Raw genomic sequence first — 23,061 nt, 5'->3', positions numbered from 1 at the left:
TTTATGGGCAATTTTACATTATAAACAGAGCCCTAAGACCCTCCTTGAAATCTAATGTCCAAGTGACTCCTTTTGCCTTTCTGTGAGTGTAGTACAAAAGCCATTCTTAGCAAGAATTCCCAATGATGAAGTCAAGCCTTGTAAGTGAACATGTTTGAGTGATCTTTTGACTCTGTGAAATCATTTTAAATTATACTTAAGCAGATGAAACCATCTATTATCATAAAAAATTGCTGTCTGGGTTTTTGTATTTGTCAGTGGAAAGTAATTTCAGTCCTAGAAAGTATCTTAAAAAATCAAATTGGGCAGCATTTCTTTTGCAAACATCCTTCTTTTACCAGGTGTATGTACCACTAGAATCACATTAAATACCAAGTGAGTAGAGACCAAATGAAAGTGATTGTTAGCTGAGAAATCCTCAAATCACCCCTTCTTCACAGAACTCAGGTTTTAGAAAATATGAATGCATCTAGCATAATTAAAGTGGTCTGGAAATGTTGGTCTGGCAAAACACGAAAAAAGAGCTATGGAAGTTTTGGACATTTTCTCTTAGTAAGATTAATGCTGGGCTAGGAGCCTGGGATGATTGGTACATTGATAGACCTTGCCTGGGGAAGAGTTCTGTGGTTTCTAGTCCCAAAGGAATTTATTTTGGCACTAAGTGGGACTAGAGTTCCTCAGGATAAGACTCTGTTTTTTTCCAACTTGTATGGAGTAGATAGCATTTCATTGTATATCTGATATGTGACCAAGATTATGGTGACTTTCGGCAGTAATTGTAAGCAGCAAGGCTTATACCTAGGCTGGCACTGCTCTCAAGTGATCCCAGACTATTGACAGGGGATCCTATGGGTGTTTACAATGGACTGTTTGAACCCAGGAGCCTCCAGTGTGTTTTTTTATAGCTAGTCAGGAAACTCAGCTTCTCATTTATTAAACATCTTACTATATGTAAGTCACTGTGATGTTTGCTGGGAATATGAAAACAAAACAATCCTCACCCTCACAGAACTTAGAGAGAGGGTATTGACTATGAGAAGCGTGAGAAAAAGAGGTGGTTTGAGTTTGGTGATTAGAACTGTGATTTAGGAAGATTACTTTGCCAGCTGGATTTGAGAAAGGTAATATTAGAAGTATGGAGATTAAATAAGAAGCAACTGCCATAGTCAAGATTTGAGACCATGAGACCTTTAACTAAGATTTGGGTTTATGAGTAGAAAGAAGGGGATGATATGAAAGAAGTTAGGGAGGTAGCATCAACAAGATATAGAAACTGATTGGATATTGGGAGGTGAGAACCAAGATGGCAGAGGAAGTGATAAACTGCTGCAACTCTCCCGTACTCACCTTCAAACATAAAATAGACGCCTAAAACAAATCCTGGAACAGTAGAACCAGCAAAAAGATGGGGTGGAGCAGTCTTTTAGATCAAGAAACTTGGAGCATTGGTAAGAAAGGTCCATCTCAGGTAAGAGGGGAGCACAGCCCAGAATGGGAAGCATCCCAGAAAGCCAGCAGTAAGTCTCACCTCAGCAAACCAGCAAGAGATCCAGATATTGGATTGGGTGGTGAGGGAGAAGTGATGAATTAAGGATAATTCTCAAGTCATAAGCCTAGGTGATTGGAAGAATGGAGGTGCCTACAACAGAAATGGGGAAGTTTGGAGAAAGGGTAGGGTTAAAGGAAAGATGTAATGAGTTTAATTTTAAACATTTAAACATTTGAGATACTAACGAGACATTCAAATGTCGAATATACAATTGGAGATATGATACTGAAGTAGAGGAAAGAATTTAGGGCTGAATATAAAGATTTAGGAGATACCTGAATGAAACTGTAAAGAAAGGTGTAGGAACCATATGATGTAGGAGAATGTAGGCAGAGAAGACGAAACAGTCCAGGACAGGGCACTGGGGAGCATATATTACAGGAAGGAGATAGATTGTGGTCCAGAAAAGGATTCTGAGAAGGTGATGTTAGATGGGTAGGGGAAGAAGAAAAATGATGTCAAGGAAGCCTAGGTAAGAGAGACTAGCCAGGTGACCAAATATTGTCAGAAACTTTAGAGAATTGAAAATTAAGCAGTTAAGAGATCATTTGTAACCTTGCAGAGGGCAGTTTCTGTTGCATGGTCAGGTAGGAAGCTCTATTAAAAGAAGTCAAGAGTGACTGGGAAGGGAAGGAATGGAAGTGATGAATCTAGATGTCTTTTTCTTTCTTTTTTTTCTTAAAGCAATTGGGGTTAAGTAACTTGCTCAAGATTACACGGCCAGGTGTTTCTGGGTGGGTGCTAAGTGTCTGAGCCCGGATTCGATCCCCGGGTCATCCCGACACTGGGGCCCGTGCTCTTGCTCACTGTGCCACCTGGCCACCTCCAGCTGTCTTTTTCTAAGAGTGTGGCTGTGAAAAGGAAAAAAGATAAAAAGGGGTAGCTTGAAGGACAAGTGAAGACTTTTAAGGGAGGGGAGGCCTGGGAATGTCTGTAGGTGCTGAGCATTAGAAAAGGCGAGATTAAAGATTAAAAAGTGAGAAAGACAAGAACTTTGGGCAAGTTCCCTGAGAATATGGGAAGGGATGGGATCAATGGCATAAGTAATGGGGTTGGTCATACCAAGAAGTGCCATGTCCTTATCAGATATTGGAGCAAATAAGGAATAGTGAATGGGGAATGAAGTAGAGAAGTTTTGAGGTATGAAGAAGCAAAGGGGTTTTAGCGGCAAGCACCCCAGCGTCCCCAGGGGCCTTGCCAACACAGGTTCTTGGATCTGCTTTGTTAAAGGAAAGCAACTCAAAATGGGTTAACAAGCTTACTTTAATCAGTCAAACATGTATCATTCACCTAGTTCAGGGGGAAAAGGTCAGCACCCCGAACTTCAGAATAAACAGACAGAATTATCAAGACAGAAACAGATCAAATAGACAGTTTCCAAACTGTCCAACCATTACATCCATACCCAGTCAACATCTGGGTTTCAAAGCCGGGGGGCTCTGGACAACGGCTTTCCAGAGTTTCATCTGATCAAATCACAGAACACTTCTCAAAGTGAGCCCCCAAAACAAAGCTACACATCAGGGCTTCTATGGCCTTTTCCTGGCTCAGAGAATGTAACAACCTTATTGACTCACTGGCCAATCAAGAAGTATCTACTGAAAAACAAGCCTCCCACCCCAGGCTCCAGGTGCACTTTAGCCTAGGGGCAGGGAAGATCTTACAAATTTACATTCCCATTACAGGGGTGCATGTAAGATAGCTTTTTTTCCAAGTGAATTGGGACATTCTCTGTCATGTGTGTGCCCCTAGAAAAATGACCTTAGTTTTGAGAAGTTCTGTGGGTCAGCTCCCATGTAAAACCATAGCTCAAAAGTCCCCACCATATTTTTATTTTTTCAGATAGTCAGAGGATATAGTAATTTAAAAAAAAGACATTTAATTAAACACAATAGCAGAGAAAGAAAAAATCCACCAATTGGGTATATTCTCCCCAAGATTATTAGACCCCTCATGGGCTGGAGGATGTACAAGGATAGATGACATGTGATCAGGGCATAAACATGGAGGACACACATGTAAGAAACAAACGACTATTAAAATACAGATAGAAGGACAAAGACCTTGATATTTTAGGATCATCTAACTCACACTTCCAGAGCCTCAGCATTGAAGTATATGTAACAGTTGGTGTTTATAATATTAATCTGGGGTATTTAAGAAAAGGTTAGATAATATATAACACATATGTTAATAAAAATGGGAAACTATGACATATATCTCAGGAAGTTTGCTATCCAAAATAGCCCAAATGAGAAGTTTTGGTACTTAAAGAGAGAAACCCTGAAGTATTAGAAAATTTATCAGTGTAGAATAAAATGTTCCCCAAGGCTTGCAGGTTTGACTGTATGTATTTTCTTTTAGAATAGGGTAGTATTCTTGATATATAACATATTTAATGGATGGTAGACTTCATAAAATGAAAAATAGTCATTCCTACTAGTTTTTAAGTCAAGCATGAAAAACTGGGCACTCACTACAATCTCTTATTATTCTAGACATATTTCCTAATTATGAAAATTTCCACAAAAAAGTGATTAAATAAACAGGAGGCCAAGGGCTAAAGCTATGTCTCTGAAACATTAAAATGCCAGATTCTTACAAGTTCAGTGTCATCTTCAGACCTTTGAAAAGAGAATTGGTATCACTGCACAGTGGTTCATTACATTGCCATTAGCACAGCAAAATTGTTCAATGACAGAGTGAAAGGGGAAAAAAGTTAAAAACCAAACGCCCTTAGATTTCCCCTCAGAAATATCTGTACTTCCATCCGCATTTCAGGATGGCCCCAGTCCTCTTTAGGTCAGGGTTAGAGTCTACCATCTGCTGAGTTTGAGAAGGTCTTAACTCTCTCCTTCATGCCTTGTCTTGGTTGAGTGCAGAACAATCGAATGTCTTATCAAAAATTAAATTCACTGTTTAAAAATAGTCATCAGACTATTCAAAGGGAAATAACATTTTCAGCTCAATCATTTACACTAATGAAAATATAAATTAAATATTTTGTGCTCATTACTTGTTTGACCTTTTGGATAGAAAAACGTCCAATGATTAGTCCTATTATTTTTCTTTAAATGCTACACAATTAGAGTAGCTATGTAGCTAAGGCCTAGGAACCTATTTTTCTGATGTGTAGATCATAATATAAGTCAAGGTAACATACATTGTTTAGTGCATCTTTTTAAATTTTTCTTTTCTCTTTCTTCATGCTCACCATTATGTAGTTTTGAGAGAATTTATAGTTCTTACCCAGGCAGTCAGGTGGTGCAGTAGATAGAGTATTAGATCTACAGTCAGAAAGACCTGAGTTCAAATCCATCCTGAGACATTTAAGAGCTACAGGACCTTGGACAAGTCACTTACTCTTTATTTACTTCTATTTTTTCATCCTTAAAAAAGGGATAGTAAGAGCACCTACCTCTCATGGTTGTTGTGAATCTAAAATGAAATAATATTTGTAATGCATTCTGCAAACCTAAAAGTTCTATAGAAATATCAACTGCTATTATTTTTTAAAATTTTGTGATGATAAAACCACTTTGAGGCAAACAGTATGAAACTTTATGTGAATAATGGGGGGACATCATTTCTTCAGGTTCCAAACTTGTAAAGTTGGGAAGATGTTGGGGGCAGCAATAAAAAAGGGGGCATTACATTAGGAGGAGGGAAATGATGAGTTTAGTTTAGGGCATGTTCATTTTGAGGTGATGGTGGCATATTCAAGTCTGGATGTCTATTGGGCAGTTGGAATTGTGAGGTTCAGGGGAGAAGAGACTCCTGGAGATAGAGATTTGGTAGTCTCCCACACAGATATTAATATTGAAGTCCTGAGAGTAGATAAAGGAGAGCGTTCAGAAAGAAGGGGATTGAGGACAGTTCTAAAGGGAATGAGTGAATGCATCAGTGCTGGCTGCTGTGGAGTCAGGAGGAAATGCTGTGGGAATCTCCAGAGACATAGCAGACCAGCAGCATCACAGAATTCAGGGGAGGGGAAAGATCTAGAAGAAGAGATTATTCAAGTGTTAAATAAATACCATGGTGTATTCAAGGAGCATAATTGAAAAGCTGCCATATTTGGGGGCAAGGGAGTCATTGGAGTGAACTCAAGCTGCTAATGGTCAACTTGAACCAAAACAGGAGAAAAAGTATTTATTTCAGTTGTGAGCCTTCAATTTTATCATTATATTTTTTTCTGATGTCCCTGTGAAAGATCTGTGATTAAATATTAGACTTATATAAGACTTAGATTAAATGTGAGGAACTCCTAATGTGGAAACTTCCTTTTTTAATGTGATTTGAAAGCCATTTATAACTTAGATATTCCTGGTGTTGGGAACTCCCTCTACCAATACAGACTGCTACATATCTGTTTCTTAATAGCCAAGTCTTAGAGAATTGCCTGATAATCTAACAGATTCATTGATTCACTTGGGATCACGCTATGAGTCAACGTGAGTAGCGTTAAAGAAAATACACAAATATGAAAATACAGGGATATTCTGATTCCAAATGCAGTGGCTTATCCACTCTGTTTCATTAGAAAATGCATTTTCTTTAACTTCATGATCATGTATTAAGAACTTGTTTTGTACAGAAGACTCTTGTGGGTAGTGGGGGAGATACAAAATTTAAATAAGACACATTTCCTATGCTGTAGAGGTATAGCAGGTCCCTTGGGTCTACTCCCTCAACCTACAATTAAATTTGAAAGCTGGATTTCCAGAGAGACATTTGCTACTTCAAACTCTGGAGATAATCTGGGGGGGGGGCTGTACTTATGAGCCCCCACCGAGGTACTTATTAACAAGTAGTCAGTAGGGGTGGCTAGGTGGCACAGTGAATAGAGCACTGGCCCTGGAGTCAAGAGGACCTGAGTTCAAATTTGGCCTCAAACACTTGACACACTTACTAGCCATGTGACTTTGGGCAAGTCACTTAACCCCAGTTACCCTTAAAAAAAACAAGCAGTCAGTAGACACAGCTCTTGATAAAGGTGTTTACTATTATGGCATTGTAATAGCATGAGGTACAGAACATCCTTCCCACAATAATAAGGTGCATTCTTTGACAGATGCACAGGATCCATGGGAATATTGGAATCCAGCTTCATACAGTGGTAGTGATAGGTAATTCACATCTCCTGGTATTACTAGAAGTTCCCTCCCTCCTGACAGAGTCCTCATGCTGGGTTCCCAGGGTCTGTTCCTTTCCATAGGAGGTTGTCTGTATGCTGTGCCTCCTCTGACTGCTAGGGATCATGCCGTCTCTGGATCTGAGTCTGTCTGGATTCTATATCTCTGCTTCCCAAGGAGTGTAGTGTCTGGTCCAATAGTTCCCCTTTGATAGAGATCTCTTCCATTGTTACTTCTTAGCTTTCAAAGGCTCCAATTCTTAAACTTGAGCTCTCCAACTTCTGGATGGATTACTTGGAAAAATATTCAGGCTGAGGGGGCTTGACTAAATTCCCTAAGTAAACACAAAATGTTTTCTGTGTGGTTTTATAGACCAGAGATTCTCAAAATTTTTGGCCTCAGGTCTCCTTTGGGCTTCTAAAATGTTGTTGAGGACCCTCCAAAAGGTTTTATTTTTGTGGGTTGTATCTATTAATGTTTACTGTATTGGAAATTGAAATATTTTAGCATTATTATGAAAATAGTTTTGACCTCACAGTCCCCCTGAAAGAGTTCCCCAGGAGCCATAGAGCACACTTTGAGAACTGATGGAGGACAGACCATTATAGGCTATGTTTCTGCTCATCCTTATTCCACATCCTTTAAAGGTTTTCTGTTATTTTTATAGTTATGTTGTTTCCAAATTCATTAAACATTTGTTTCTTTGTTCTGGTGATAATGGAAGCTGTTAACTAATTGGTTGCATTTTTTCCACAGATTTTGAAGGTACCTGATATTTGAACTAATAAAAATCTCCATCTTGGTATCCGGGCAGCATAAATGTTTTTCAGCTTTTGTTTCAAATAAAACATCCTTTCATTATTATTGTTTCTTTTTAATCTGGAAAATGTATAAATATGATTAAGATGATTGTAAACATAAATGCTTGAAATTAAACTTTGATGCAATTTAGTATCTTTTGAATTCTTTTTAAAAGCAAGATCTTAACCATGTAATGTTATAAATGATGGCTTTTAAACTATATTTCCCAAAGGCATTATTTGCTTTATAACAGAAGAGGATACTTTTGATCTGAATCTGTTTTGGAGCAGAAATGGGAATTTGGAAGGATCACAGTCATACATAATAACAGCATGTTTGTTTTTAGGCAACTTTTTCCTGTGACTGTGAGGACCAGTATGTGGGTACTTTTTGTGAAGAATTTGACGCCTGCCAAGGACAGCCATGTCAGAACAATGGGAGCTGTGTTGATGCCATTGAAAAACATGACGGGAGCAATTTCACCTGTGTTTGCCTGACTGGTAGGTTTTAAATGGCATTTTGCACTAAGTCTTAGGCATTTATCCTTTATGTACATTTTATCCTTCTGAAATGTGTGCTTTGCATTTAGGTATAACTTGGAGGGAATAAGAAGGCTCTTTGTATTTGAAGGATTGTCCCACAGAAGAGGGATTAGACACGTCCTACCTGACTTCAGAGGAGAGAACTGGAAAAAATAGATGGAAATTTAAAAAGGGCAAATTTAGGCATTATTGAGGAAAAAAGGAAAGATCTGTGAATTTATCATCTAATTGGCATGGAGAAATGATGGATGAGGGAACTTCTGTATCTCAACCAATTCTGATATTTCTTCTATGACTGATAGTCTTAGAGAGTTGCCCGGAACACTAATGAGTTAAGAATCCTGCTTAGGATCACACAGCCAATATGGTTCAGAGGCAGGATTAAGGAAAAACTTCCCATAATTAGAACCATCCAGAAGTGGAATGGGCTGCTTCAGGAAGCAATTGGCTTCCCTTCCTTAGAAGTTTTAAAACAAAGACTGGTTAACCCTTTGTCAGGTATCTTTTTGAAGGGATCATTGTTGAAATGCAGGTTGGACTAAGACCCTGAGGGTCTGTTCAGTTCCAGTCAACAAATCACTGTGAGGTTCTATCATTCTTTATCTGAGCTGGGATAGCTCTGTTTGACATCAGCTGGTGGACTAATTAAGCTAATGACCCTTTTAAGACCTGGCTGTCTGTATTAAAAAGTAGAATGAATGATCATAGAAGTCTGCATGAGTTAAATAGCTTTCCTTCTATGTTTTTCCTTTTATTGATGGGTATATGTTGGCCAAGGGCCATGAGTAGTCTGGAGGATAGGTAGAAGGATTGAGAAGATAGGCACAAAGTCTGGACGAAAGGGATATGCTAATAAATAACTACTATATGAAAAGGCTCCAGATCCTAGAACAGACCAGCAAAGAAGGGACATTTCTAAGATTTCAATTCTTGGATAGACACAGATGTACTTATGTCAATGCATATAATGGAACAGCTTCTTCAGTCCTTCAAAATATCCATGATTCTGATGGTATGGATACTTCTATTAACATGGACTGCACCATCTTCACTATTTAAAAGAAAATCTTCATGAGTTTCTGTGGCTAAAAAAGTTTATTACACTGTGACCAACTATTCATTGATTATGGGATTGTGGAAATGGAGCTGGAAGATATCCCAGAGGCCATCTAGTCTAACACCCTCATTTTTAATTTGAGGAATCTTATGCCCAGAGATGGGAAGGAGATTGTGTCTTGTCTAAGGTCCCAAATGGAGTAAATGTCTGAAGTTGGATTCAAACTCAGGTTCCCAGGAGAGCCAGCTCTCTTTCCAATTCCTTAAAGGTTCCATCCAGTGCATGGTAGCTGACATTTGCACATCACTTTTGATTTAATACATTATCATCTCATTTGATCACAACAATCCCGTAAGGTGAGACTCCGTAGTATGTATTTCTCTAAGCATAGCAGGATTAGTCCTTGGACAGCAGACAGACAGTATGTTGCCAAGCTCATGGTTAGTGCTTTCTCCAGCTTGTTATAACCTGTTGGAACTAGTGTTGCACTCATCTTCAGGAAGTCAGGGCCACTCTCATGCTATAAGGTGCTGGTAATGGAACAGCTTCCTCAGTGTGGTGGCAAGACAGTTGAAAGAGTCAACCATTCATTTCAGGAAGTACTTATAAAATGTGAGAGGCTACTAGAGGCAGCATGGCTTGGTGCATAGAGAGCTGTCCTCAATGCCAGGGAGACCCAGATTCCAGGCCCGTTTGCTGCATGACCCTGGGCAAGTCATTTAACATCTTGGAATTCCAGGTAAATCTTTAGGACTGTAAATTATGGAGGAAGTGCTGACCTGCATTAGTGAGGAAGTTGACTCACCAGGGACTTCTGTATATTCATGAGATTTCAGTGCTAGTTCTAGTCTAGTGCCTAGACCTTTCTATCTATTTCATTGGAGACTCACAACAGTCCAGTGAGGCTGTTATTATATAGGCATTATTATTAATAGTAAAGAAACATTTATTAAGCACCCACTATGTGCCAGGCACTGTACTAAACACTGAGGATACAACTATGAAAAAAGAAAGACAGCCCCTACCCTCAGGGAACTTAGGATTGAATGAGAGAAGACAACATAGAGCAGAAAGTTGAAAAATCTAGGGTAGGAAGAGGGTACCTGGCTTGGGGGTCACAGAGGAGAAGCCAAAGATGTCAAATATTAGTGCAGGGGAAATGAGGAGATGTGTGAGGAGATGTCAGTACCCATTTTGTAGATGAGGAAACTGTGGCTGAACAGAAAGAACACTGGATTTGGAATCAGAAGATCTAGGTTTAAATCCTTTTTCCATTGTATGCTACACGTGTGACCTTGGACAGGTCCTTTAACTTCTCTACACCTCAGTTTCCTCATTTATAAAATGGGATGACTGGATTGAATGACCTCTGAGTTTCCCTTCTGGGTCTGAATGTACTAACTTAATGATCCTATGCCTTGCTCAGGATCACACAGAAAGGATTTGAACCAATTCTTCCCAACTCCAAGTCCACTTGTATCACTATGTCCTGCTGCCTTTATTCATAAAATAATATGGCTCTTTTGGAGTTACAGAGTATGTCTTTTGTAGGTTTTTGTTCTACCTATTTGGCAAATGTCACCTCAGGCAAGGTGTTTATTGACACTAAGACTACTCTCTAGGTGTTTAATTTTTTCCTTCTACCTACTCACAAAAACATTCTGAGTGATATTTGCAGAACACATTTGAAAACTGCGTTGAGCAATACTAGAAAACCCATGGAAAATTAATTGCTCAAGGACTTAGTTTCAAATCCTAGCTCTGTAACATAGGGCAAGTCACTTCTACTTTTCTGGACCTCAGTTTCCACATTTGTAAAATGGGCAGCTTAGATCAGGTAGCCTCAAAGGGCTCTGTAATGCGAATGTAAATTTTAAAGATCTTCCCTGCCCCTAGGCTAAAGTGCACCAGAAGCCTGGGGAGGGAGGCTTGTTTTTCAGTAGATACTTTTTGATTGGCCAGTGGGTCAATAAGGTTGTTACATTCTCTGAGCCAGGAGAAGGCTATATAAGCCCTGATGTGTAGCTTTGTTTTGGGACTCACTTTGAGAAGTGTTCTGTGATTTGATCTGAATTCTGGGAAGCCGTTGTTGAGAGTTCCCCGGCTTTGAAAAACCCAGAATGTGGAAACCCAGATGTTGACTGGGTATGGATGTAATGGTTGGACAGTTTGGAAATCTGTCTACTTGATGTTTCTGTCTTGATAATTATGCCTGTATACTTTGAGGTTCAGGGTGCTGACCTTTTCTCCTGAACAAGGTCAACGATATATGTCTGACTGATTAAAGTAAGCTTGTTAACCCATTTTGAGTTGCTTTCCTTTAACAAAGCAGATCCAAGAACCTGTGGTAGCAGCAAACCCTGAGGATGCGCTTGGGGTGCTTTAAATCTTCTAGATTTAAATCTCTGGCTCTGTGATCTAATGATAGCCTCACCATTACTGCTCTAGGAGCTACATAGAATGGGTTTGATTCATCCAAATTCAACATCTTTAAGTGATATGTACCGCAGATAACACAGAGTGCTTAGATGTGACAGTTAGACTGTGGGTTGACTTTGGGGCATCTTTATTAGAGGAAGAATGATAATAGCTGACATTTGCATAGCCTTATACATACTTTACATAGATTATTTTATATTATCAACTATTCTTTTCAGCCTCTGACCCCAATTGTCTGAGAAGATCAAGGGTTTGGAAAGATGGCAAAGATTTGTCCTTTGTCCTTACTGTTACTGGCAGTTTTCCAGACAAGTGACCATGTTAGTTAGTGCCTACAATGTGGCTTACAACATGTGAAACAGAAATCAGAAGAACAAAGAATCGACCAGGGTACAATATTGGGGGTGCAGTCTTTTTATATACCTGATAATTTCCTTTTTCGTTTTTGGTCCAGACCTGTAATCTCATTGGTATAGTGGAATTCTTGGTGTGGAAACACCATTCATATATATAAACCAGCCTCTCTTCTTTAATTCATAGTTGGAGTGAGTTGCTTTGGGGGCATCGAGTGGTTATGTGATTTGACTGAAGGCAGAATCAGGACTTGAATCCAGGTTTCTTTGATTCAAAGGCCAGCACCCTATGCACTATGTCACACTGTTTCTTCAGCCACGGTCATTCATTCCAGATCTTCCTAAAAGGTCTATTTAAAAAATCAATTAAAAGAAATCTCCTGGTTTTATTGTAAGTTCCTTGAGAGTGTCCTTGGGGCTTAGGAAAGTACCTGGCACACAGTAAGTACTTAATAAATGCTTATTAACTGATTATGGATTGATCTTAGTGAATGGAACACAAAATATAATTCCATCACTATTTTCCCATAGTTTCCAAAGTTTATTTTGAAAGTGAAAACATTAGCCATTTGGCATGTTGTTTTCAGTTAAGGTCGAATGAGATAACTTGTAAAATGTTTTCCAACTTTAAAGTGCTCTATAAATGTTAATTATTATGATTATTATTGTTATTATTAAGGTTAATAGCTAATCTGATCTTCTGACAAAAATGACTGGTTGTCTTAGAAAGGCAGTTTGTAGATGGGTGTCCTTAAACTTATGCTAGGTTAGGGCAGGCTCCATGTCCTGCAACTATCCAATGATGAAGGGACTCAGATTTCAGGAATTTCTAGATTTGGTTTCCAGCAACCTCTTCATATGTGTTGAAGAGGTCATGGATTGTCTCTTTTGTTCCCATACCCTCATAAGGCACCCTATAAAAACTAAACGAGTTTTCTCTTCAGGGCCATCTCAGGAGACCTAGGATAATTTCAAGGGAACTTTGCTTACAAGCATACTTTCCCCCAAACTCCAGGCCTCTTCTCTTCTTTCCCTAAATTTTCTCCCTTAATATTCTCATCCACTCCATGACCTTAGTGAACATTTGAATTCCAGTGATTTCCAATCTCATATCTCTAGCCTCCCATTATCTTCTGATCTCCAGACCTATGTTTCCAACTTCTTGCTAGATATCTCCATTTTGTAGATCAACCAATCAAGCAGTATTTATCAAGTGCCTACTATATGTACCAAGTATTGTGCTAGTTCCTGGAGTTATAAAACAAAAGAGAAAGTCTTTGCCCTCAAGGAAATTACATCCTAATGGGGAAGATGAAATGCAGACATAGAAGTACATAGAAAAATCTATCCAAATGACTACTCAGTTGTTTTGAGAGGGAGATCACTACCAGGTGATAGAAAGGGTGGGTTAGGAAAGACAGTGGAGAAAGTACTACTTGAACTGAATTTTAGTTGCATGAAGATAGGCTGATCATTTTTATTTCCTGGGAATACTGTAAATATGGTTAAATAGTCTAAGTGTAAATGACTTTTTATATATCTATCTTTTCAAACTTAGCATTTCCAAAATTTTCAGATCAAAAATTTAATACTTTATATATTAATTTAACAAATACCCCCCAAATATGTTCTCCTTTCTTACTTTCATGTCACCATCAATGGCACCACCATTCTGTCTCTCACTCAGGCTCAAAACCTTGGAATAATTTTTGACTATACTCTCCTTTACTCTCCCCATATCCAACAAATCATGAGGTCCTGCTATCTCAACTTTAATTATCTTTACCTCATCTTCCTCTTTTGGAGGTATCTAATTTAAGCCAACATTGCCTCTTTTTATTCCTTTCTAACTTCACCTTTTTAAATGTTTTAAAATTTTTTTCTGCATTGTTATTATTTACCAATTACTACCATACCCTTGTAACCACCAAGTTAAGCAAACTGACAAAATGACTGTCCCAGACAGAATATACCTCATTCCCCACCTGTAGTCTACCACCTCTCTCCTTAAAGGGGTGAGTTCTGTTTCATGATTAGTCTTCTAGAGCCAAGGTTGTCCTATGTGTAATTTTCTGTAATTGTGGCTGTTGTATTGTTTCCTAGACTCTTACTTACTTCACTCTGCATCAGTTCATGCAAATTTTCTCTGGTTTCTTTGAATTCTTCATATTTTTTATTTCTCAGGTTGCAAAAATATTCCATTAGAGTCACGTAACACATTTTGTTCAATTATTCCTTGATTGATTGATGCCCATTTTGTTTTCTTATGTTCTTCAACAGACTCTGAACTGACCTATTTAACCAGCAACTTTTTTGGACAGTCTCCTCAGGGTTTATTTCCCTCTTTTTCAGGGACCAGAGATCAAGCTGGAAAAGGAAGTTACCATGATGAGTCTCCTTTAAATCAACTGCTTTTAATGCAGCTGGAATTTCAATTTCTCCTTTTATGCCTCCTTAACTGTTTTGCATATATGGCTAATAACTAATTTGTATTTATATGTTTTTTCCACATGAGAAACCAGATTTATATTTAAATGAAGATGGAAGTGAAGATGACCTTGCAGTGCATGCCTGCTTTCATTGCTTGTTTTTCATAAATATGCAGATGGAACCAAATGGCTCTTTCACTAAGGATATGTGGCACCTGCTAAGTAATGCTTTAATTTTGCTTAAATGTACTTAGCAATGAAAATGGAGACTAGACTTGAAATTGAGTGATTTATCCAATCTTTATCATTTAGGACCCATTCAATTGAATTCAATTCAGCAAGCATTAAATGCCTACCAAGTGTTAGTCACTGTGCTAGGTACTGGGTCTGTAAAGGCAAAAATAAAAGTCTTCCCCCTCACAGAGCTTACATCCCACATAGACTTCCAAATCTCACCTAAAAACATAGGGTGACTTTCTACTTACTTCTCTGGAAACAAAACAGAAAAAAAAATACTCAGATGATCACTTTTTCCCTATATAGCTAGATACAAACTGTCTCATAGCTCTTTTTGGTTGAATAGTAATTCCAGAATCATCATTATCATAATAATAAACTTTAGAGCTCTTTCAAAAATAAGGAGGCAATAGCTACTTATGCAAAGTCTGAAATGTAGCTGAGTGTCTTTTGTTGATAATGGGCCTGCAAGTTTCACAAGAAGGACTTAATTTTTCTCGTGCCTCCTGATAATTCCGGCAAAGAGATGAGACTTTAAGATACAAAACCAGCAGAATATCCTTAAAATTTTCCTTTTTTACTAAATGGGGAGAGGCAAGTCTGTGGTTGGTCCTTAGTTTTAATGTACCCCCATTGCTCCTTCCAAATGAAATTAGGGCTTTAAAAAGATTATGGTTTGATATATATATTCTTTTTTTATCTGCATATATTTAAGGGTAAATGCGAAAATCTCATTTTTTTCCCCAAACATCTTCTATAGTGTTCCATTCAGAGCGTTTTCATATTGGAAAGATGCCAGAATCTGTTTTAGGCTCTTAATGCTGTTTAGTTACTACAAAAGGCTCTCCATTTTGAAACCAGTTGTCATTTGCATCTTGTGTGGTTGAATGAAGATAAGCTAATCATTTTGATTTCCTAGGAACATGCAGCTGGGCTTAAGTAGTCTGAAGGATGTTTTATTAATGGGAGTTCAGCTGGTTCCTTTGACATTACCAGTAGCCTTTTCCCATCTTGGTGGGGTCTATTGGATTCAGAAGTATTTATCCTAGCTACCTGTCTATTTCCTATAATGTACCTCATGGGACTTTTGTCACAACACATGAGCATCTTCCCTAGATGATGACTTAAAATTTGACTACTTATGTGTGACCTTGGACAAGTCACTTAAAATCTTGGAATCATAGAATTCTCAAGCTGGAAAGAACCTTAGGGATCACCTAGCCCCATTCTTATAACTGAGAAAGGTGAAATTCCTCACTGACATTCACAGTGAATTAGGGATAGAAAGCGAGAACAGATCTCTTTACTCTCAGTGGCCTGTTTTTTCTACTATGTCATGGCCTTCCTCTCTGGACCTCGGTTGGCTCCTCATCTGTGAAACTGAACCAGATGACCACTAAAGCTCCTTTCCTGGCTAACATTCTAAGACCCTCTTTGTCCTCTAGATAATATACTTGCATGCAAAGTAGGTTATGTGACTTTTGAATAAATTCATTCATCAAAGAACATCCTAAGTAATAAATGGATTGGGGTCTGTGTTATTCATGGCATGTCTTTCCAATGGTATATGTGAGGTTATTGTCCAAGTTAGTTCCAAGAATAGATTAGATTAAAGCAAGTGGCAATTGCTAGGTATTGTTTCTCTTAGAATACACATCTGTCAGTTGGCAGACTCTTTGTTTTCTATCAACCTGGCTCTTTTCAGTGGGCTTGCTGATATCCCTCAAGGTTTGACATCGATGTGAATCTTTCTTTTATCACATGGTATCATAGAATTTGAAGCAAGAAGGATCTTGGAGGGGTGGCTAGGTGGTGTAGTGAATAGAGCACCGGCCCTAGAGTCAGGAGGACCTGAGTTCAAATCCAGCCTCATATACTTATCACAAAAACTAGCCGTGTGATTTGGGCAAGTCACTTAACCCCAACTGCCCTCCAAAAAGCAAAAAGAATAAAAAATAAAAAGAAGGGTCTTGGAGGCCTGAGAGTCCTTATCTATAAGATGGGGAGTTGAACTAGATAGACTTTGAGGTTCTATTCAGATCTAAACTTATGATATTCTGATCCTAATTGAATCCCTCATTTTACAAATCAAGAAACAAAGATCCATAGGCTTGAGTGACTTGCCCATGATCACAAAGCTGGTGGCTAGGGGTCATGGTGGATAGAATGCTGGCCTTGGAATCAGAAAGACCTGAATTCAAATCTTACCTCCTTGATTAAATGACTTCTTTTGTATTTTCTGCCTCTAAAGAGCTATTGGTGGAATTTATGGCCGCTTGATAACTAATAAAATAAGATTGATTTTGAGGTTATGTTTAGTTGTGGCCTTTACTTTGGAACATTACTATTTAGCCTTGATGTAATTACTCATATTTATCTTGGACTGGACAATTTATAAAGTACTTTAATCTCCAAAACCCTGTGGGTACTGCTATTATTTTTATTGTTATTTCAATTCTATAAAGATGGAAATTGAATTTCAGTTCAAAAAACATTTTTTCTAAAAAATGTATTCTTAGATTTTCAATGATTTTTAAAAAGCTGAAAAGAAGTTTATATTTAATCCTGGTGATCATAAAGGGCCAATAGAGTTTACTGAATTCAAGGTGATGTGGTAAGAAGCATGTTTTAGCAATAACAATTTGAAAGCTGAATAGAAGATGGGCTGGGGTGGTGAGCCACTTGAGGAACCAGCCACTAGGTTGTTACAAGAGTTCAGGTTTGGGTGATGAGGGTCTGTATAAGGAGGAGGGAATGGGGAGGATGGGAGGAATGTTATGAAGGATAATCCCTAGCTTGTGAACCTGGATGACTCGAAGAATGGTGGTACCCTTGGTAGGAATGAGAAATTTAGGAAATGTGACGGGATTAGAGGGAAAGACAGTAAGTTCCATTTGGGGCATGTTGTATTTAGTATTTATGGTATGTCTAAGACTATATTTGGAGGGGGATGAGGGCAACATGATATAAAAAAAGTAGAAAGCATAGTGCTTTCTCTCAAAGAATTTGCCATTAAGATTGGCCAAGACACAAAAGGACTTAAGCACAATTCGCAAATTGGTATGCGAGCAAACAGAAGCAAATAAATTATGGATCCCATCCATGTAAAGGAATGGGTCAAAGTGATGTGGCATGAGCTAGGGAGGGTTTCTCGAAGGACATGATCTTCGAGGCATTTCTGCTTTTTAATTTAATCAGACACTTTTCTCATTTCAAGAACATATTAGCAAATTTTGTTTCTCAGAAGACCAGATCTATGATTTCTGTGTGAAATCATCCTTGCCCAAATACTGCTTAGCATTTACAAAGCACTTTTCAACTTCAAAGCCCCTCGCTGTTGACTAATTGGTGATTTCAGCCTACTTTTGATAAAAACAACCCCACTTTCAAAGGCAGGGAGAAATTGAAGTCCTAGTTCTAGGTTAAATTTGACTATTTTAAACAACTACATTGAGGAGAGGCAGCCAAGGTGCCCTTTGAGCAGTAAATGGGTCAGTTCCTGCTTGGGGTGGGGGTGGGGAAACTGCATATACTATAGTTAGTCAGATGTGTCCCACCAAGTCTCCCCCAAGTGATGGAGGAGGGTGGGTTTTTTTCTTTTCTTTTTAAGAACATTAACCACATCATCTGGCTTTGTTTTTCATGCAAGTCACAGCAATGAAAACTGCTAACAGTGAGTTTTCTACTGAAACCAAAGCTGTTCTGATAAAGGCTTTAGTATTCCTGACAGGACTGTGAATTCAGTGAGTGCCCTTGCCAGCCTGGGTCTGCTCCAGTGCAAACCAAAATTCAGCTAGCATTTAAGTGCCCACTACTTGCAACTTGGCCCAGAGGTGGCACAGTGGAAAGAGCCTTGGATCGAGAGGATCTTGGTCCAAATCCTGCCTCTGGCACTTTCCTGTGTCACCCTAGGCAAGTCACTTAACTGCTTTGTGCCTAAATTCCCTTATTTGCAAAATAAGGGGGTTAGATCTAGCGCCATTTTATATCCCTTCCAACTCTCAGTCTAGGATAAAATGAGATTAATGTTCTGTCTGTGAATGTTAGTTATTGTTATTATTTTACTGTTATCCTGTGGTCTTTATTGCCTTTTGTCTTTGGATCTTAGATTCCTCATCTATAGAATAAGAAGGCTGGACTAGGTAATCTCAATGAGTCTTTCTGGATCTAAAAATCTATGCTCTGTGAATTAAGGATAAAAATCTGGGTTATTAAATCCAAGCAAAGAATTCTTAGGGCTCATGGCATTTTTCAATTTCATGTTTTTATTCAAATGTTTTATCATTGCACCCACAGAGCCAGGGACTGTATCTAAACAGATGAGTTGCCAACAGCTATTAAATAGGATGTTTTTCTACTTAAAAATCTTCAGTGGTTCTCTACTCCCTACCAATAAAGGCCCAATTCTTCTCAAGGACCATTTCAAGACCCTCTGTCCCTAGGTTACCTTTCCAGCCTGAACTTCCAGGGTTTCCTATTACATAATGTAATTGAGTTATTCACCACTGCTCACAAACCTTCTCACATTTTCTAGTCTTTGTGCCTTTAAACCTATCGTCCCCTAATCAGGTCTTCCAGTGGTTAGTTACCCAATGTATATCTGTGTGGATAATAACCCATGTTTCTTGACTGCAAGACCAGCATTCTTTCCATGTCTTCACCTTACCTTTCACATATAGAAAGAGTAAGGGAGGATATTCCAGATCTGGAAACTGCTCTCCTCTCCCAAACTCAAGGAGACCCTGATGACTTTCTAGGTACTTTTCCTTCAACAACCATCAGCTCCTATTCCTTCAATCCCTTGCAGTGTGGCTTCTGTATTTGCCATTACTACAACTGCTCTGTTCAGGGTCAGTAGTCACTTCCTCTTCTTCCAAGTTCAAGGGCTTTTCCCATTCAGTTTTTTTTTTTTACATAAGCATGGCATTACTGACTCCCCCAGCCTTATGAAAGCTTTTTGCTTCCTTGGTTTTCATGATGTGGAAAAGTGCTGTATTTGGGAGTCAAGAGCGATCTGAGTTTTAAAAATACCACTTTTGACATTTGCTGACTCTCTCATATAATCCCTTAAAGCCTCAGTTTCCTCATCTGTAAAATGGAATTACTTATATCTGTAGCTCCTACCCCATAAAATCAAATGATATACAAAGCACCTTATAAAACCTTAAAGTACTTTGTCTTTTTCCTTGACTTAAAATATCTTGATTTTTTTACCCATATTCCTCTATGCCCTGATCCCTAATTATTGCCTTACTAAATATTTTCTTTTGGATGTTTCCTCTTCATCTCAAATTCCATGTGACTAAAATTCATCATAGCACAGGATGATTAGAGATCATTTAGAAAAAGCATTTGTGATCACTGAGACCCAACATGGATCAGTTCATAAAGAAGGTTTTTCATATTAAGATTAACTTCATTTTTTTGACAGTGTTAGGTCATGGGAATGTTATAGACACAGTACATCTGCATTTCAGCAAGACCTTTGGGAAAGTATCTCACAATCTCCCGTTTCCTAGCAATGTTGGCTAGACAACAGTTCAGAGGGAAAAGCCTTGCGTGTTTTAGTGGACTGCTCACCCGATGTGAGTCAACAATGACCGTTAGAGAAGTTTTGTCTTAGGCTTCATACAGGGGAGTATAAGGTTCAGAAGGAAGTAATTGTATCATTTCCAGATGACACCATTCAGTTCTGGGTGGCACATTTGCAGCGTATTTGTGAGATATTGACTTGCTGGGACACACGATTTCCTCCCTTTTTGTAGTTATCCTGCCAGGACCCTGTGTGATTCTATTTACATAGCCCAACACTCAAGGTCCAACAAAAACCTAGATCACTTCTACCTTTCCAGTCTTATTTTCCATAGGAACCTTTTCTACTTTAGCCAAACTGGTATCCTTTGACATATGAACACACAGTGTTTCTTCTCACTTCCAAGTTTTTGGTAATGTTGTGTCCACCCCTTACAGTACTCTCTACTTTCTTTACTAATTTTCAAAGAACTATGAAACCTTTCTGAGTCATTCCTGGCCACATCAGTCTCTCTATCCTCATCTTCCAAAATGCTTATTCTTTGGCTTGCTCATTTTAACACTTAATCACATTCCATTTTGTCTTGCTATGTGTACATTCTTCTCTTGGATTATAATATTTTTCATGTTAAGAAAGAGACTTTCCAAATTCCCTATGGTGAGTTGGGGATGTTAACATAGAGCTATGCCCAGAGCAGGTGCTCATTGTATATTAGTTGAAAGAAAAATTTGGAAAATTTCCCCTTTACTTTGATGTAGTTCTTAAGATTAGAGCTCAACTGAGAATTATTGGTGAATTTGCTTCACATCTAATCTTCACCACAGTATGATAATATAGTTAGAATGAAATGAAATGCTTTCTGTCCTTTGGCTGGATCTTTAGAGAGGAGCCAGCAGGTCATTGTTAAGGGAGGAGATTTTATCTTGAAAGTCGGAATCATATGACTTGGAGGTCAATTGGTCCAATACCCTTGTATTCTAGATGGTCAAATTAAAGTTGAGAGACTAAGCAACTTTTCTCAGTGTCATACAAGCCACAAGTGGCAGGAGAAGGATTTGAATCTAGGTCTTTTGGCTCCAAATCTAGTGCTGTTTCACTGTACAGCTGCTTCCCTTTTGTGACTGCCAAACTTAAAGATTTAAGATTATGGGCTTAAAAGATAAATTTGGGCTCATAACTCTTTTCTCTCTCCTTCCCTCCCTCCCCTCCTTGTCTCCATCACTTTCTCTCCCTGTCTGTCTCTCCTTCCCCCTCTCTTCCTGTTGTTGTCATCATTGTCATCTTCTCTATCTTCTTCTTCTTCTTCTTCTTCTTCTTCTTCTTCTTCTTCTTCTTCTTCTTCTTCTTTCTCCTCCTCCTCCTCTCTTTCCTTTTCCTCTTCCTCTTTCTCCCTCTTTTTCTTCCTCCTCCTCTTCTTTCTTCTCCTCCACCTCCTCTTCCTCCCCTTTCTCTTTTTCTTCTCTTCCCTTTTTATTTTCATTTCACTTTTTAGATGAGGTATTTTGATTGATTGCACTTTCTTTTACTTTTTTGTTTTTCCTTTTCTATTTCTATTTCTTTCCTTATATTAATTCCGTTAGCCCTCATAATATGCAGGGCACCATGCTTCACAATAGAACTCAAATGATGACTCATTTTCTTTTAAATTTGGGAGCTAGGGAAGAGAAATGAAAAAAAAGTCAACTTGAAAAAAATCATACAGTACCTTGCTCATTGCATGGTATATAATAGGTTCTCAAAGAATATTATTTTAACTTGACATATGGTTTTCCTTACCCAGGACCTTTCTGCTAATCTTTCCTCTGAATTATTTATACCCTGAAGTCCTGTTCTAATGCCTTACTCTAGTATTCAGGGGAGCCCAAACTCTGACCCATTTTAAGGAGCTGAGGAAGGCTGAGAATATGCCTGTTAACTGACTGTAGGCAGTCTCTTATCCTAGGACTTGCCCAGCTAAATTTAAAGAGCTTCATCAACAGATTAGACAAAGGCTGATGAATGTTGTTGACCATGACCCCTCTCAAAGATTGTCCATTAGGTTATAGAGACATTGAGGTTTGCATCGGTAGAGGCAATACTCGTGATAAAATTCCAGAGCTTGTTATTAGTGATGTCTGATATATATAAGCCATAAAATAAGTTTGTTTGATTTATTATTTAACAGGATTATTTGATTTATTTTAAGAAATCTGCTTCCTACTTAGTTTCTTGGGGAAAAAAGATTTAATGAAACATTTTATTCATAGGACATAATCACTTAATGTATTTAACTTATCATGGTTTGTTTTTCTAATCCTGCTGAATGTTTTTCTTTCAGGATTTCATTTTTTCTTTTCTTTTTGATTTTGAGATGCTTTTCCTTTACTTTAGTTTAATTACAGTCGATTTCCTGGCTTTCGTGGGTATTTGTTATCTCTCCCTTTCTCCACCTCTGATATTTAAACTTTTTTTTCTTTTTTTCTTTGTTCATTGTGTGTTTTCCTCTTACTAATGCATGTTCTTTTCCTTCTCTGGTAAGTTATTTTTGCCTTTAGATTTGGAAATGGAATAACCCTAAAATTGAATGTCTGTCCAGTGGACTAACTCCCCATCTTCATTTCATACCTCAGTGTGCTAATCTCATGCCCTCTACTAAGTTTCAGCTCTATACCTGGACTCCCCAAGTGCTAAAGCTGGTGGGCCCTTGATGGAATCATTATTGCAGTCAAGATCTTAGCAGCTTCACGTCACAGCACATGCTAATCTATTAAAAGAAACAGGAGGTAAAAATAGCACCTAGCACCATACCCACCCTGCATGCTTTTAGGCCATGCCTCCAAAGAGGTGATTAATTTCTGTCTTGCAGAGGCAGAGAAATGCAGAGGAATATCTATCTATCTATCTATCTATCTATCTATCTATCTATCTATCTATCTATCTATCTATCTATCTTTCTTTCTTTCTCTTTCTTTCTTTCTTTCTTTCTTTCTTTCTTTCTTTCTTTCTTTCT

The 23,061-nt window shown here is 38.3% G+C and overlaps 1 protein-coding gene across 1 annotated transcript in view; it reads left to right on the top strand.

Moving 5' to 3' along the window:
* Nucleotides 1–23,061, top strand: part of DNER (delta/notch like EGF repeat containing) — a 356,232-nt gene that overhangs the window by 220,699 nt on the left and 112,472 nt on the right. The window contains exon 6 of the mRNA XM_069104612.1: nucleotides 7,829–7,982. Coding sequence (XP_068960713.1) covers nucleotides 7,829–7,982 — 154 coding nt within the window. The remainder of the gene's footprint in view (nucleotides 1–7,828; nucleotides 7,983–23,061) is intronic.

This window comes from Petaurus breviceps, unplaced genomic scaffold, assembly GCF_028583685.1.
Source record: "Petaurus breviceps papuanus isolate PSGF00001 unplaced genomic scaffold, PetGlider_PUasm1.0 688, whole genome shotgun sequence".
Lineage (NCBI taxonomy): Eukaryota > Metazoa > Chordata > Mammalia > Diprotodontia > Petauridae > Petaurus > Petaurus breviceps.
This window is presented reverse-complemented; position numbering and strand designations above follow the sequence as displayed.